Raw genomic sequence first — 15,264 nt, 5'->3', positions numbered from 1 at the left:
GTATACAGGATATTGAATTCATTTTTCACCCTAAAGTCTATACTAATGGCTATCGCCGTGTCTGCGATTAAGTAGGTACTTCAATCCTACCTGCTTAAATGGACATCCAATTTACTTACAGAAACATGATTTGCTTTCCATCTGATTTTGACTCCCAGAGAAGTCTGACGTGTCAAACTCATTAATTTTTCTCGTCCATGCGCATTTCTCTTGATTTCCTGTTCTTTTATTTTTTATTATTTTATAAGATTTAAATTCATGCAGGCTCTCTCTGCTGTCCCCTCCCACTAAATTTCGTATATTCAAGAAGTATAACTTGTGAGAGATTCAGGATTCTAATATCAAATAGTTTCTATCTCCTCCATGAAGAGTCAAGTTAATAGTGGTTATCTACCTCAGTACCTATGCACTGTAAGAAAGTTTATCAATGAAATGTTGCATCTTCCCATTCATGAAATTTTTTTTCCAAAGAAAATTCTTAGCATTTAAATGCTCATAATATAAATAAAATATTTCGATTTTTATCTTGTTCTATTTCGCTCCTTTTTTTAAAGATTTAAAAAAATTGTAAAAATATTCAAATCATTGCTGACTTTTAAGGAGAAATCGAGTTAAACTATTTGCAACTGGCTTTAGGATGCTTTGTGCTCATTACGCTATTCTTTTAAACTTCTACGGAGCAAGCACTGAAGATGCTAAGTTTGCCCATCTTATCACATTATGGCCTCATATAGCATTCGAATTACACCTTTTTTACTGATCAGCTACCACAGATTTCTGATTTTCCTCCCAATACTCCTTTGAAATACCTATGCAACTCATGTCAGAAGTTTGAACAGTTGTAAGTCCGAAAGTTAAACATGGATCTTTGGGTTTTTCATACTTACCGCGAACGGGTTATTTTGCAGTGCTGGCCTGGCACCAAAATCTAATCCACTGTGTTGCCGGTTGCCAGCTTGAACCTTGCTTGTTGTAAAAATATCACACTGTTATCGTAGTATGCTTTTGAAATTCATTTAATAAAGATTATGTTGAAATAAATATTGCATTTATTTTGATTCTTCACGAAAATAACGAACAATGACCAGAAAAAATATATTGACGGGCACTCAAGAATATTTGGTAGTTGGTGTACTGTACTGTATGGCGCCTTCTTTGTTTTTGTTTTTGTTGCTATTTGTAGGTTATGTGTGTACTGTAGTCAAGTCAACAGAGGAAGTCCAGGTTGAATCTGAATCTGAATTGCTTCAATCCGTGAATACATACTAAATTCTATAATGTGAAATAAATTTAATGTGCCCTTAAAAAAGAAATACGTAACCCTTAATTTTAATATTTTTAGTCTGAGTTCAATGGAGTTAACATAGTGCTAAATTCAGTTTACATCCTCAGCTTCAAGATGAGTGAATTTAAACTTCAGAAGTTAGTCAGAGAATTGATCGATGTTTGCGAGTAAGTGCAATTTATTCTTGTCATATATACCTCGATTTTGTTTATTTATCATGCTGTAGATGAAGTCAAGTCACTCTTATTTTTCTGATAGACAGGCGTTTACTAAGTAGGGAGCCGATGGTATGCTCTTCTTGTGCAGGATAACACTAATGTTCGATATGCTCCCCTATCAGGTAACACTCGAAGAATCTCAGCATTTGCCTCACTCAATCCGTATGATTCTTCCAAAATCAGAGCAGTCAGCTAATGTCACTGTCCTTGATTAAAAACAAATTGTCTGACAGTCCCTTCGCAAGCCTGTCTTCAAATCTCAAGTTTTTGAAAAATCCTCTTATTTTGTGAAACAGTCCACAATGCAATGGCCTCTCAGTCATGCACGTATGATGTGAATGAAATCATTTTAGGCTGTTTAGCTGTGAACCTCTATAAATTCATGCTATTTGATACATTTTTGGTGAGGTGGAGCGCACATCTTTTAGACTGCGCAGGGTCTCTTAAGTCTTGAAGCATGAATACTCATTTCAGATGCCTTTTAGAATCACACTACAAGAAAATCATCCTTTTCCATTAAAATATGATTTAGTGAATGACACCATGAGAAAATCATTCATCTCCATTAAAGTATGATTATGAATGGTGAATTTGAGTAAGTAGGCAAGTCAGATCATTTATTTTGTGAGCATGACTTGTTAAACCTCTACGGGGAAAATAATCATAGAAGGAAATCATTATTTTGCATTATGCCAGTTCAAAATTCAGCTCTAGGAAATTCTTTGCAACTTGATTTATGGATTTTTGTATTTTTGTAGGGCTCCTGCCTCCCCTGAACATTTCATTGAAAAACTCACAGCACTCGATGCAGACTTTGCAAACAGACCCACTTCTGTAGACAAGTGCTTTAATGAACTGAAGGATTCTGCTCCGGAAACTTCAAGGGACCAGTTCTCTAGCAAATACAGCGATCTGCAAGAAAAGAAGTAAGTCATTTTTGTAAATGTAGTTGCCATGAAACTAAAAGCGTTATTTTGAAGCAAGACTTTTTTTTCTCATAATGCTTTGCTGCAGTCCCTTCATCCATGTTTGTTTCCCTCCACCATGACTGGAGAGTTAAATTCAGACAATATTGTGCAGGTTCTAGATGGTGGACATTAGAATCCACTTTCCTTTATTTCTTTTGAAGAAGATACTGTTTTCTAATTCGAATGGTACTTTGAAATCAGTCTGAAGCAACCACAAATTTACTTTTCCCAGGCGCCTTATATTGTTTTTCTCTTGATTTTTCAGATTAGATGTCTTACCAAAATACATAGAGCTCTTACATCACATCAAGCAAGACAAAAAATTATCAGCAGTTTTAGCACGGCGAGCCCTAAACCAATCTCGGAAGAAAGCATCTAATACTATTTCAACAGGAGTTCCTGAACCCTCGACTATTGATGAGGCTTTGAAGGTATCTTAAAATTTTCTTATCTTTTTTTTACAAGTGACTGCTTTGCGGCTCTTAGAAAACTCTCATACAAAAACAATTTATTTACCAGAACAAAGGCACAGGAGATACCTGCATGAAGGAAGCTTTATTGGGATATTCCCCTTTTTAAATTGTGTATTATGCAAAATGGAGGTCATCAAGTCACCGTAAATAATTATAGATATAGGAATATATTCAGTAATCTTTTACATGAAACTCAGTACAGTCTCTGAGTCTTAGTACATATTAAACAAGTCTCATCAAATGAATAGCTCATTTTTTTTCTAACCTTTTTATCTTTCCTTGTAACTCAGATGTCTTCAGGAGCAAGATAGTGTATTTCTCATGCCTAAGTCAGTGCCTTTTGATTATGCTCTCTCCTACTGTTGACAGTTCATTGTGGAAATGACCATAATTTTTTTTTTGTTGCTGATTTGCCTCCTAAAATTATGTACCCTTTAGTTTATAATGTGTTTGCCATTGTTTCTTGTGCAGATACAAAGTAAATTAGTAAAAGTTGTTGATAAAATAACTACCAAAATCCATTCTAAGGAGGGAGAAGCTACTGCAAATCTTGCAAATGTATCCAGAAGGCGCCCGTTTCTGTCCCAAGATTTCATTTACAACTCAGATGTCCTGTATCCTTCTCTTCCATTAGGTAGTAAAAAGTTTCAATTTTTATTTTCCTTATAATTTGGTTGAATTTGTTTTTGTTTTGACAACAGTAAATTATGTATCCTTTTTTTCTTCGTTACCTAGTTTGAATTCAGTGGTTTTAGCAGAGACCATGGAAGCTAGTTCCTCATGTAACCTAAAGTCTCTTAACGTGGTTCATGGGTTCCACATGAAATTTTTACGAGGTGTCATATCTTGAGGTACTTTTAATTCTTACCCACTGGTTTATTCTTGACTCAAAAATGAGTTGATCAGACCAGTGATTGGATTCCCATGAATTGAACCAATACATTTTTAGCCACTTGTTTTTTCTTTTTACTGAAATCATTCTTCATGAAATAATCTAGATCATTCATTTAGTTCTTGCTAGTATAAAAAAATAATGAGATATTAATCAGGATAAGAGTGCACATCAAATTTTTTCTGGTCCTATGATTTGTCAAGGACTTGATGAACTTGTTATATTGGATAAAATTAAAAAAACCACAAGCAAAATCGTGAAAAATGACAAAACTAGTGATTATATTTCAATATTTTTTTCTTTTTTTATGACTTATTGTGCCTTAATGATGGGAAAAGAACTGAAATGCATCAGCAATAAGAAGAAAATATGTAAATAAACCTTAAATAACATCTGCATAATTACAGCATTAATAGCTAAAAATTAAATCTCTATTAATAAAATTAGTGATTGCATACCCATTTTTTTCCATTAGCTTGATATCCACCCTCAAAAATTTAGCTGTAAAGTATGCTTGTGGATGAAAATAGATCTTTCTAAACAATAAGCTTTTAAAACAATGGGCACACTGAATCGTCAATTCTACAATTACTTAAACTCCAAGCCTACTTGCTTTTTACAGAAAGGATAATTGTTTCGGAGCTGCTTCAACTTTATCTTTAACCTTATCTCTGATATCATCAGTGATATAGCTATAGAAGGAGTATGCAGCTTCAAAAAAATGTCTTTTTCTGTAAAAAATGAGTGGACTTAGAGTTTAATTTATATAATTGACAAATGAGTGTACCCAAAGTATGAAACTCGAGCTTGTCTCCAGCTCAAAGAGAGGAAATGAAATCGCCAACTAAAATTGACGAATCAAGGACGACAAATCTGGTTTTTTCCTTTAACTGAGATCCAATCATGTACTTGATATTAGTAATTTCATCAACAAGATGAATGAGTAGATCTTTGAAACGTATCAATGTAATTTTATTCTATAGATTTAAAAAGTATCCAATACTTCTTAAAATTTTCTCTCTTGTCCATGAGCTAATTTTCTTCAAATCCTTTCCTTTCAGATGGAGTGCCACAATCCACACAAGATTATTATTTAGTTGATGACATGTTATCCCTCATGTTGGGGTGCAATGGAAAATATATTACTGTTGAGCCACCTTCGGTGCCTTATGAGCTGCCTACTTTCTCATTTCCACCCAACACAGATGTTCTTCTAAAAAACCTCCTTGTTCAGATTTTACCAGTGGCAGCACATTACTCTGTCATCGCACATTTTTTACTAGAAAAACAGGCGCTGAACTCAGGACGCATTAATCAGGCCCTTGCTGCAGCAATAACTTCACTTATGTCTGATTATAAAATTTTCGTCATTCAAATGGAAAACCTGCACAGGCAGCATGACTTAAAGTTGGAAAAGTTGTGGTGCTATGCATATCCAGTTACACATTCGGTCATGATTTTGTCAAAAATTGCCCAATCTATAGGGAAGGTGAGTTTCAAGTAAGCATGTTAGATCCTTATCTTTTAGAACCAACAGAGGTTCTGTTTAGTATACTTGACAAATTCAACTGGTAATCGTGTTTTAATCTTTTGAATTTGTTCTGTTATCATGAAGGAATGAGGAAGTTCCAATGTCCTGAAGGGCTGAGGGAGGATAGGGATCATGGCAGTTAGGTATCACAGAGCTTCAGAGAGAGAGAGTTGTGAAACTGGTCCTCATTTATGTGAACTCTTTTTTTCAGACAGGGTGAAGATGAGGCTATATCTAATCTTGCCTAGTCTTGTTGTGCTGATACAGTTTCAATAATTGGGCCACTGAAGCCAATCCCTTCATCCAGGAAAGATTCAATTTTCTTTTTCTTTTGAATCTTTATCCCAAGAGCTCACACATATTAATTTCATCATTTTAGATCCTAAGCAAATCGATGCATCATTCAGCATCAACTAAAGAGAAGGTTTTAAAAGAACGCCAATCTCCTCTTAATTAATGCTGCTGTTTCTTTGTCTTTTCCAGTCAAAGGCCTTCGGGGTCGAACATTGAGCATTCTGTATCAAGAATCTATTCAAACCGCTGCGGACCTCAAAGCATCTCAAACTTGTCAATACCTGTTGAAGAGTGCCTCTGTTCCATTCTTTGAGTCTCTCGATAAGTGGATCAATAAAGGTCGTGTTTTCGACCCATTCAATGAGTTCATGATAGAAGATAATGTTGTGATTGAAAGTTCATCATTCCTTGTCAAAGGAGAGTGCAGTGATGAGTATTGGGCCAAGCGCTACATGATTCGAAAAATGTACGTCCCTGGATTTCTTGAGAAAGTTGGCGAGAAGATTCTTCGCTCAGGGAAGTATCTAAATGTTATAAGGCTGTGCAAGAACAAGAAGATCAAAGAAATGTTCCCACCGCCAATGGAAAACTTGAGTTACGATCCTGTGAATAAAAGTTATCTAGATGCCATCGACAGAGCCTATGAATTTTCTAGTAGTGCCCTGCTAAAACTGATCATGGAGGAGTATGATCTTGTCAACAGATTCAGGTTAGTATTGTATTTTGCTCCCACTATTGTGAGTCTTTTTACATAGAAAATTATGTCTTGCAAGCAATGCCCCACAAGACAAGGTATGAATCTAAAGTAAGGTATCAGCATGTACGCTTATCACTGATCAAATGGAACAAATTACACTGATGACATCATTTTATTTCCGAATTTTGACTAAGATTAATGAATGCGTACCTACTTACTTAAATCTTCTCAAGGAGTAGATTTTCAAACTTCCTATTGCGTGAATCATATTTTATGTAAAATTTTGGAGAAGAAACATAAAGGAGGGCTTTACTTTGTACCTTATGTAGCACCTCATTATTGCATTGCTTAACTCATGTGATAATAAAACTCTAATTAATTTCATAGATAAAGAAATTTTCATTTCATTTGTATTTCATAGATTTCATAGAATGAAAAGAAATATTAGGTGAAGGCCTCTGTTCAGCCTAAGAGATCCTTTGTAGTTTTTTAAATTGGAGACAGTATGTCTCATTTTGCCTGAGACATTGTAGAAAATAGTTGACGAATTCCTATTTTTCTTTTCTTTGATCAAGTCACTTTCTGGTGGACTTGAAAATACTTGTTCCCTGTTTACTGTGTCCTTATCATTTTGAGTTGAAGAAATTCCTATCCTCATCGTTCCACCCAACAAAATCATACTAAGTGTTTGATGATAATTTCTCTTATTTCAGAACAATGAAGCGGTATTTCATGCTTGAACAAGGAGATTTCTTGATGCTTTTAATGGAGTCCTGCGAAGCGGAGTTACAGAAGTTAATTGATGATGTTGTCCCCAACCGATTAGAAGTTCTTCTAGATTTGGCAATTCGAATGTGTTCAGTGGCAAAATCGATCCGTATAAGGATGACATCTGTATGGTGCTACATCCTTGCCAGTTTTATTTCCACATGTCAAAAATACTTAACATCAGCACTCCAAAAGAAATGGGTAAGTAGCAGCATTTTAGAACTATATTTTCAAGCATGTAATATTCATATTAGGCTATATTGAAGTTTTCCTATAAAATGGGAGCTGGTTAAAATGTTTTGTTGAAACTTCCCAAACGACTCCTACTAAAAAAAAGAATGATCACTGAATGAGTGTTGGTCAAGGTATTTTTTCTGAGGAAGTAGTTCTATCCTGAGAATTTCAAATACAAGTTTTGGTTTCTTTCTTGTTACATAAAACAGACAACGTCTAAATGAAGGCACTAAATATATTTTTTCTCTAAATAAAAATAAAACTTTCCAGCATGATTTGATGAATGTTTTTTATATTTCAACTTCAAAATTTCAGAATTCCGGTACTTAAAGGAGGAGGAGAAATGTCAAACTGGGCTAGAAGCATTCTCACTTGGACTAAGTGTCAAATGGCCAATGTCATTAGTTTTCAATCAAAGGGTTTTGGCTTTTTATCAGATGATTTTTAGGCTACTTCTCATTTGCAAACATTGTGAAAGGCAGCTGTGCAGGTATTCCAAATTAATTTCTCCTATCTATGTTTAATGAACTGATTCTATATTTATTTTTGCTTGGGGTCAGAACGTTTCAAAGATAAGCAAGCACCGAACGTACGAAGTCATCGGGAAAAGTATGGTGCTCTATGATTGTGAAGTGCAGCCCTGATGAAGTGAACGCAAAATATGTTGGGGGCAATTAAAATGGATTTATGGCAGCAGTCTGCCAGTAGTTCAAAAAGGGACTGTGCCCGTAATTAAAGAATTGGCTAGGTGGTGAGGGCTGAAAGTAATACCGTGCATGCATCTTGCTCAGGCAGTTGAGTGTGATAGGGACATGTCGAAAGAATGTCAAAGAAGAGATTGCCCAAACAAGTTTTGAACCGAAGGCAAAGGAGACGTCACATGAAAGGATGGTGGAATAACATTCATGAAGAGATTTTACGTGTTAGTTGTTAAGGCTTATATGGTGTATGTATGTGTATAAATATCTTTTGAATTTTTATTAGTAATGAATATTTAATTAGTACTGTATTTAATAGTATTTAAATAGTATGTACCTTAGTTCTTTTCCTCACCTTATATCTTCAGTAGAAGCACCTTTCAAATGGGTACACATATTTTACTGTAAGGAATGAATAATTATTGTAATTATTTGTGTGGTGTGGTACACATTTCAAAAAGACGAAACTATTAATGTTGCAAAGAACTTATTCTTGAAAGAATTCCATTCAGTTCGTATACATTTTTCATCATCGGTTGTTTTTCAGTTCTAATTTTTTTTCCCAGGGTATGGCTTTGTGACAAAAACATAAAGCAGTTGGATGCGGAAGGACGTCAAGGCTATCAGAAAGCATTTTCACTGCGTCAAAGAATGTTATTCTGCATCCAGAACTTCGCATTTTACATCACTGAAGAAATTATTGAACCAAACTTCAACTTGTTCATGATGGAACTGAAAAAGGTATGTGCATACACGTTTAATTTGCTTATATTTCTAATTTCAGGTAATCATTTGGATGAGTTGGGTCTTGTCAATGTAAGAATCCAACTGACAAATGATTTATCCTCTTGAAATGTTGTTTGCACCAATAAGTGCTAAATAAATTGCAGTTGTAAGTTTTAAATCCAAAGTTTTTAACTGAAATTCTGTTTGATTTTAATTTTTTTGTATTCTTCGCTCTTTTTTGCAGGCAAAAGATATTGATCATGTCTTGGAGTTACATTCGCAGTACCTTGAAAAATCTGTGAGTGATTGTATGCTCACAAACGTTGCTCTTTTAGAAAATTTAAAGCTTATGATGTCAAAATGTGAAGAATTCTGTGATTTTATGCTGGTAAGTTGAGAGTCACCAATTTAAGCTCTTTTTTTAAGTCCTTCTAAAGATAAAAGATATTTATATCTTGTCTTAGCAGAGGAAACTTTGATCATACCGAAGATTTTGGACTTTTAAACTGGTAAAATCTATTGAGCCAAAGAAATTTCTCCGCCTAATGAAAAAAGTGCCATACCACAGATATCAATTGCAGTTTTTAAAAATCTCCTCTCATAAATACATTTACATTTTTTCTTTATTTTTTCGAAAGAATACTACCTGACTTTTTTGTGCCAAACTTGCCGGAGGAACAACGGAATATCACACAAAATTTTGTTCATTGTATCTAATGACGATACATGGTTTGGCTCTTTCTTTGTCAATATAGTTTTTCATCAAATTTGGAGGATCCAGCTTCCTAATCTTCTTAACACCTCAGAAACCAATTTTTTCAGTTGGACTTTATGATTTACTTCATAAAATTGCATCAAAAGATAATTGATCTGGAGTTTTCTTCAAAATTATCAGCAGTTAAAAAGTAGGTAAAGTGCCTCCAAATTGATGTAACTTTGCTGGAACCGTATTAGATGAATCTGACCTTCAAATATCTGAGGATAGTGAGTGGGACAAGAGATAATTTTGCCAAATATTATTGAGGAAAAAAGCAGAAGGCCTGAGGACTGGTACAATCCTGAAGTCAAGTTATTTCAAACCATTTTTAGAGGGTCACATGATGGATTAGATCTCTCAGGCAAATTTTCCCATGACATAGTTTATTTGGAAATCTATGTAATCAATGAAAAAATATTTTTATGCAGAATTAAATCATTTTTGAAATCATGTCACTTCCAAGTGATCTAGATACTATGAACAAGTTTGTCCTTAATGAAGGTGATTTTAGAGTCCTTTCTCTGCAAGTTTATATTTTCCTTGATGTGCATATCGTTTAATTTTAATCACATTTATTTTTCCTCTGTTCAGGAGCAGCATTATTCAGTTGACACTTTGACTCCAGAGACCTTGGAGACTTTCGACGAAACTGTTGAAAATATTGATTTTTCTTTTACTGAAATTCTTCTCAACTTTTTCAATTTAATTGATAGATCTAGCAAAGAAAAGCAGTTCTCAAAAATTTCTGGAATAGTTTCAAGGTATGTTGCAGACAGTTTTTATTCAATCTATCAGTTGTAAATGTATTTTAATTCTTTGTCACAGCAAGTTCTAAGGTACAATATCTCAATTAAGGCTGTCTTGAGGAAAGAAGCAGGCAAAAATTATCTACAGAGAGACTTTCCTTTCTCTAAAAACACGATTTGGAACTTTAAAATGTGTGAGTAAACTTTGTGAACTGTGTTTTTAGACTATGAAAAGACAAGATTTATTTTGGGAAAGTAGAAGTAAATCTCACAAAAGAGGAGCGAAGATGGTCTAAATCCCTAACTCCTTTGTTAAAATGTCCTCAAAATTTTTTTTATTTGTCCTCAAATTTTTTGTTAATTTATTTATTTGTTTCTTCCTAATAGGTGGATGGAAGGTATCAGTAATACCAACAAGAGCACAACTTCAACATATTCAGTCAGTCGAACAGAAAGTGTGATCAGTAGTAGTTTTCCCTCACTTATTTAAGAAGGTAACCTGTTTACTGGAAATTTGTATTCCAAGAATGCCCTAAAGGTGAATAATTCTCGTTTTGCTCTCTCTTTTTTAAGGAAGTGTAAGGACAACTTATCTCTAGTTTCAGAATGTATTTATTGTAGTTAAAGTACAGGAAGGCTGAGTTCAGTAGGGAGGAATTTGCCCACATTGAAAGTTGAAACCGAAAAAAAGAGGTTTTTAGTTTTATTCTCCCTAACTCAAAATACCTCGTTTAGATTCAGTTGAAACAATTAACTTTAACCTATCTCCGTGAACTAAATATTTTCAATCAACTTTGAATTTTCAAACAGAGGCGATGTACACTCATAACTGAAGTCGAAACCATTCTCAACCAACTTTTCTCTAAAATGTGGGTTGTTTCTTATCTCCTTTTTTCAGTCTTTATGTCAAATTGCAAAATGATCATTCTTTACAAATGGTAAGTTACCAATTTTTTTTGTACAACCAGTGATGCTTTTACTGCTGTAGTTTTTAATCATAGCTTTGGACTAAGTTTATTGACAAGTTGTTTTGCAAAGAATTGAAATCGCATTTTTTTTAAGCAAAGTTTAGGAATTTTTCCAGAGTTGAAAAGTAATTGATAAAAAAGAGATAGAGAAAAAAAAGATAGAATGGATTTTATAGTTTTCAGTTTTACTCTAGACACATGGTGGAAGTGAGTTTTCCAGATTTTTCATGTACAGTTACCTTAGAAAGGCGAATTACGTCTTCTGACTGTACAGGGAGGTATTCTATGACCCATGAACATTTTGTCAGGAATAGAAGTTATTTCTCGAGAGCTCTTTTTGCGTAGAAAACTGCTCTTCAATCTTTTGGACAAAATTTCAGCATAAAAGTTTCAGTTTAAAAATACATGTATCTATAGAGAATTTAGTCTTCGGTTAACTACAACCTCAACTTTATTTTCTACTAATTTTATTGAAATTCCTAATGTCATGTGGCAGTCTTATTTCATTCTAGTCTACTTACCTCAAACTTATTGTGTAGACAAAGCATGTTTCAAATGTTAAACTTTTCCTGAAAAGACAAAGAGTATTGTGCACTTCATTACAAAGTAGCAGAATTGAAGATTCTTATTACTTTTCATCCTTTCCTTTTGATGCTTATAGTATTAGCTGTTTTTTTTGGCTATCAACTAAGGACAGAATTCTTTACTGATAGCAATAATACTTGTCCTCACATGTTTGTCTGCATGAATGTTAATGAGCAATCATGTAAGCTTTTGAAAATTTCAGGTTTTTTTTTTTAAATTCTGAACCTTTCAATGGGAAAAATAATTATAAATATTCTAAAAGTATTTGTGAACTGGAGAAGCTCTGTTTGTTAAAAGTGAGTAATTACCAGATATGTTCAAAGTAATTTTAATCAATAACCTATTAATGGTACTCACCATAGTACGTACTATTGAAGGTACCAATAAAGTGATTGCTGAGCATCCGAACTTAAATGAATGTTCTTTTTACATAAATACTACCTTTTATCGAAAATTGTTTTTATTCTCGCATGAAACCTCTCTAAAAGCTTTTCGATTGCAGGCAAATGTTCCTACAAGTAAATACTAAACTATTCAAATGAATGTCTCTTAAAATCTTTGTCATTTTCAACCCACTTTATTTTATTGTTTATTCGAGTCATTCAGGTAGAATTCCACACCTTGACGTTTCTAGTGGAAACGACATATCTCTCACGCTATTAACATTGGACTTAAGTGCCATGAGCTTTAAAAGCTCTACAACATTAAAATTTCGGGGTTTCACAATTTTTTGCACATCTACATCTACCGCGGATGACATACATGTAAAGATCATCCTTATCGGTCCGGCAGTTCGTCAGAAATAGTGCCTCCAAGATTTTGCTTGCAGCAATATAATATAGATAAAAAAAGATAATCCGGGTATCGGAACTTGGCTGTTTTGAAAACGCCTTCAAATGCGGCGTGATACCTCACGCATTCCGGAGAGTTCAAGTAGTTGTATACTTGCTCCGTAAGAATGTGACGGAAGATTTAAATGGAAATAGCCCCCATGCACTCTGGGCTTGTCGATTTCCTCTGAAATTTTTGCAGTGGTGAATGCATAGCTGAAGTGCGCTTCAGCTAGAATTGTATTTGCAAATGGGCGGTTTTGCTACGAGGAATAAAAATAAACAAGTGGCACGGAATAGAACAAAAGAATATGAACTATGCAAAACGATAATCCGGGTATCGGAACTTGGCTGATTTGAAAACGCCTTCAAATGCGGCTTGATACCTCACGCATTCCGGAGAGTTCAAATAGTTGTATCATTGCGCCGTATGAATGTGACGGAAGATTTAAATGGAAATAGGCTTCATGGTACCTCATCGAAATAGTTTTTCCTTTGCAGATCATTATATTAGAATATAGACCGTTTTAGTATCACGTCTCAGTCAAAAATACATCGCGATTTTGGCCCAGGTGCCCGTGGATTCGGTCCGTCAAATATTTATGGGATTTTCCATAAAGAGCGGAAAGTCAGTTTGAAAAGCCGATTTCTAATATATGTAGTTTTATATCGTTTGTGCCAGATTCTCTTGTGACTGTAAGCCCCTAATATCCCAGAGCTCACAATTTGGAATCGACGCTTTAAATTGTTAGAGGGGTTTCTTTGTAAGAACAGAAGTACTCGTTGTAACTTTGTTAACCATTAGCGACGCTTAATCGCCGCAGTGCCCGGTCCTTCCATGATCCCTCAGGAGAGTTGAAGGAGAGAAAAGAGACCCTCCACTGGTCTCTTGACGACAGGTGGAAGCTTTCACTTTTGGGGATTCAACACTTCCTTATGGACAATTACAAGCGAGCAGGGCCGTATTCACCTACTTGCCGCCCATGGGCCGCCTGTATTTTGCCGCCCCTTCTTATTGTTTTGAAACATCAATAAAAACCATCAGGTGAACGTGGAGCGAGGAGGGGTGCATAAGACGCGTTTACTCGTGTTAGACACATTTTTTGCGAAGTCCTGTCAACATTACTAGCAAAAGTTCACGGAACTTTGCGCGAAAGTTAAGTTCCATGAACCTCTCTCTATGTGAACAAGGTCTTCCGGTGTGAAACGCACGGCGCCTATATTTGACTGTAGGAACGCTTCACGCATTGCGTCAAACACATGCATTTATAAGAAATGAACGAAAAAATTATGAAAGAACAAAATTATGAAAGAAATTATGAACTGACCGCTCTGTGTTTGACGCAATGCGTGAAGTATTCATGCAGTCTTGTAGGCGCTATGCGCTTCACGCCGACCGCTGCTGACCGCACTGTGTTTGACGCAATGCGTGAAGTATATTCATGCAGTCTCGTAGGCGCTATGCGTTTCATGCCGACCGCCGCGCCGCGCCGCTCTGTTCCAGGTTAAATTGCGTGTTTGGTTTCTCTCTTAACTCGACTAATTAAAGCCGTTTGTCTCTTGTATCACCGAAAGACGACAAAATTAGAAATTTCTATACTTTTACTCTCAGGAAATGAGAGCTTTTGTCGCCTTTTCTCGTTGGTAATTTATTTTTTGAATCCGATTTTTTTCTCTCTTTTTTTGTTACCTACATTAAAAAAATTGCAAAATTTGCCGCCCCCTAAATTTTCCGCCATGGGCCGCGGCCCACTTGGCCATCCCCTAAATCTGGCCCCGTAAAGGAGCAACAGTCATCACTTTTTTTTCGGTTGTTGACTTACCTTCTTGGTGGAAGATGAGCTTTGACTGATGTCATTAGCCAAACAAGTTTCTCACACGTAGGTAAGTTTGCAAAACGAATCTCCCAATACAACCAAGTAGATAGGTCAACAGTTGAATGTTGAAGTCCCGAAAGTGAAAGCTTCCACCTTGGCCAAGATACTTGTGGAGGGTCTCTTTTCCCAGAGTTGGAGTCACGCAACTCCCTGAACACCTAGATAGAGTACCTTAATAGGGAGAGTATGGCCACTTCGGTTTCCACCTCTGATTGGCCTAGCCACCTTTGGCTGAATGGAGCCCCCCAGGACCCAAAAATGGCGGACGCTGTAAGTAAATGTACCTAAATATGAAATGACTCGAAATGTAGTTTCATTTGCATATCGCAACGAGAAATTTACTCAGACCGGCAGGGCCAGATTAAGGGGGTGGCCACATTGGCCGCGGCCCATGGCGGCAAAATTAGGGGGCGGCAAATTTTGCAATTTTTTTAAATGCAGGTACAAAAAAAATCGGATTCAGAAAAAAATTACATACAAGAAAAGGTGACAAAATCTCTCATTTCCTGAGAGTTCATTAATTTCTAATTTTTTATTATTTCGGTGATACAAAAGACTGCGCACCTCTAATTAGTTGAGTTAAGAGAGAAACCAAACACGTAATTTGGCCTGGAGCGGCGCGGCTCAAAGAGAAATGATGACAAGGACTTGAGATGATAAGGAGAAGCCCTCGACGCGGCGGTCGGCATGTAACACATATTAGCGCCTACGAGACTG

At 35.6% G+C, this 15,264-nt stretch overlaps 1 protein-coding gene across 1 annotated transcript; it reads left to right on the top strand.

The window, feature by feature from the left end:
* The first annotated feature begins 76 nt into the window (after positions 1 to 76).
* On the top strand, positions 77 to 11,875 carry LOC109030606 (gamma-tubulin complex component 2). The gene is given in 14 exon segments (XM_072297597.1): positions 77 to 1,452; positions 2,262 to 2,429; positions 2,737 to 2,902; positions 3,416 to 3,578; positions 4,898 to 5,336; positions 5,579 to 5,583; positions 5,851 to 6,370; positions 7,072 to 7,303; positions 7,306 to 7,327; positions 7,676 to 7,850; positions 8,625 to 8,799; positions 9,029 to 9,172; positions 10,133 to 10,302; positions 10,675 to 11,875. Coding segments are annotated over 14 exon segments (2,535 nt in total). The 5' UTR covers positions 77 to 1,399; the 3' UTR covers positions 10,778 to 11,875.
* Positions 11,876 to 15,264: the final 3,389 nt, after the last annotated feature.

Source organism: Bemisia tabaci, chromosome 3 (assembly GCF_918797505.1).
Source record: "Bemisia tabaci chromosome 3, PGI_BMITA_v3".
Taxonomy (NCBI): Eukaryota; Metazoa; Arthropoda; class Insecta; order Hemiptera; family Aleyrodidae; genus Bemisia; species Bemisia tabaci.
The sequence above is the reverse complement of the archived record's forward strand: the minus strand, read 5'-3'. Positions and strand labels throughout refer to the sequence as shown.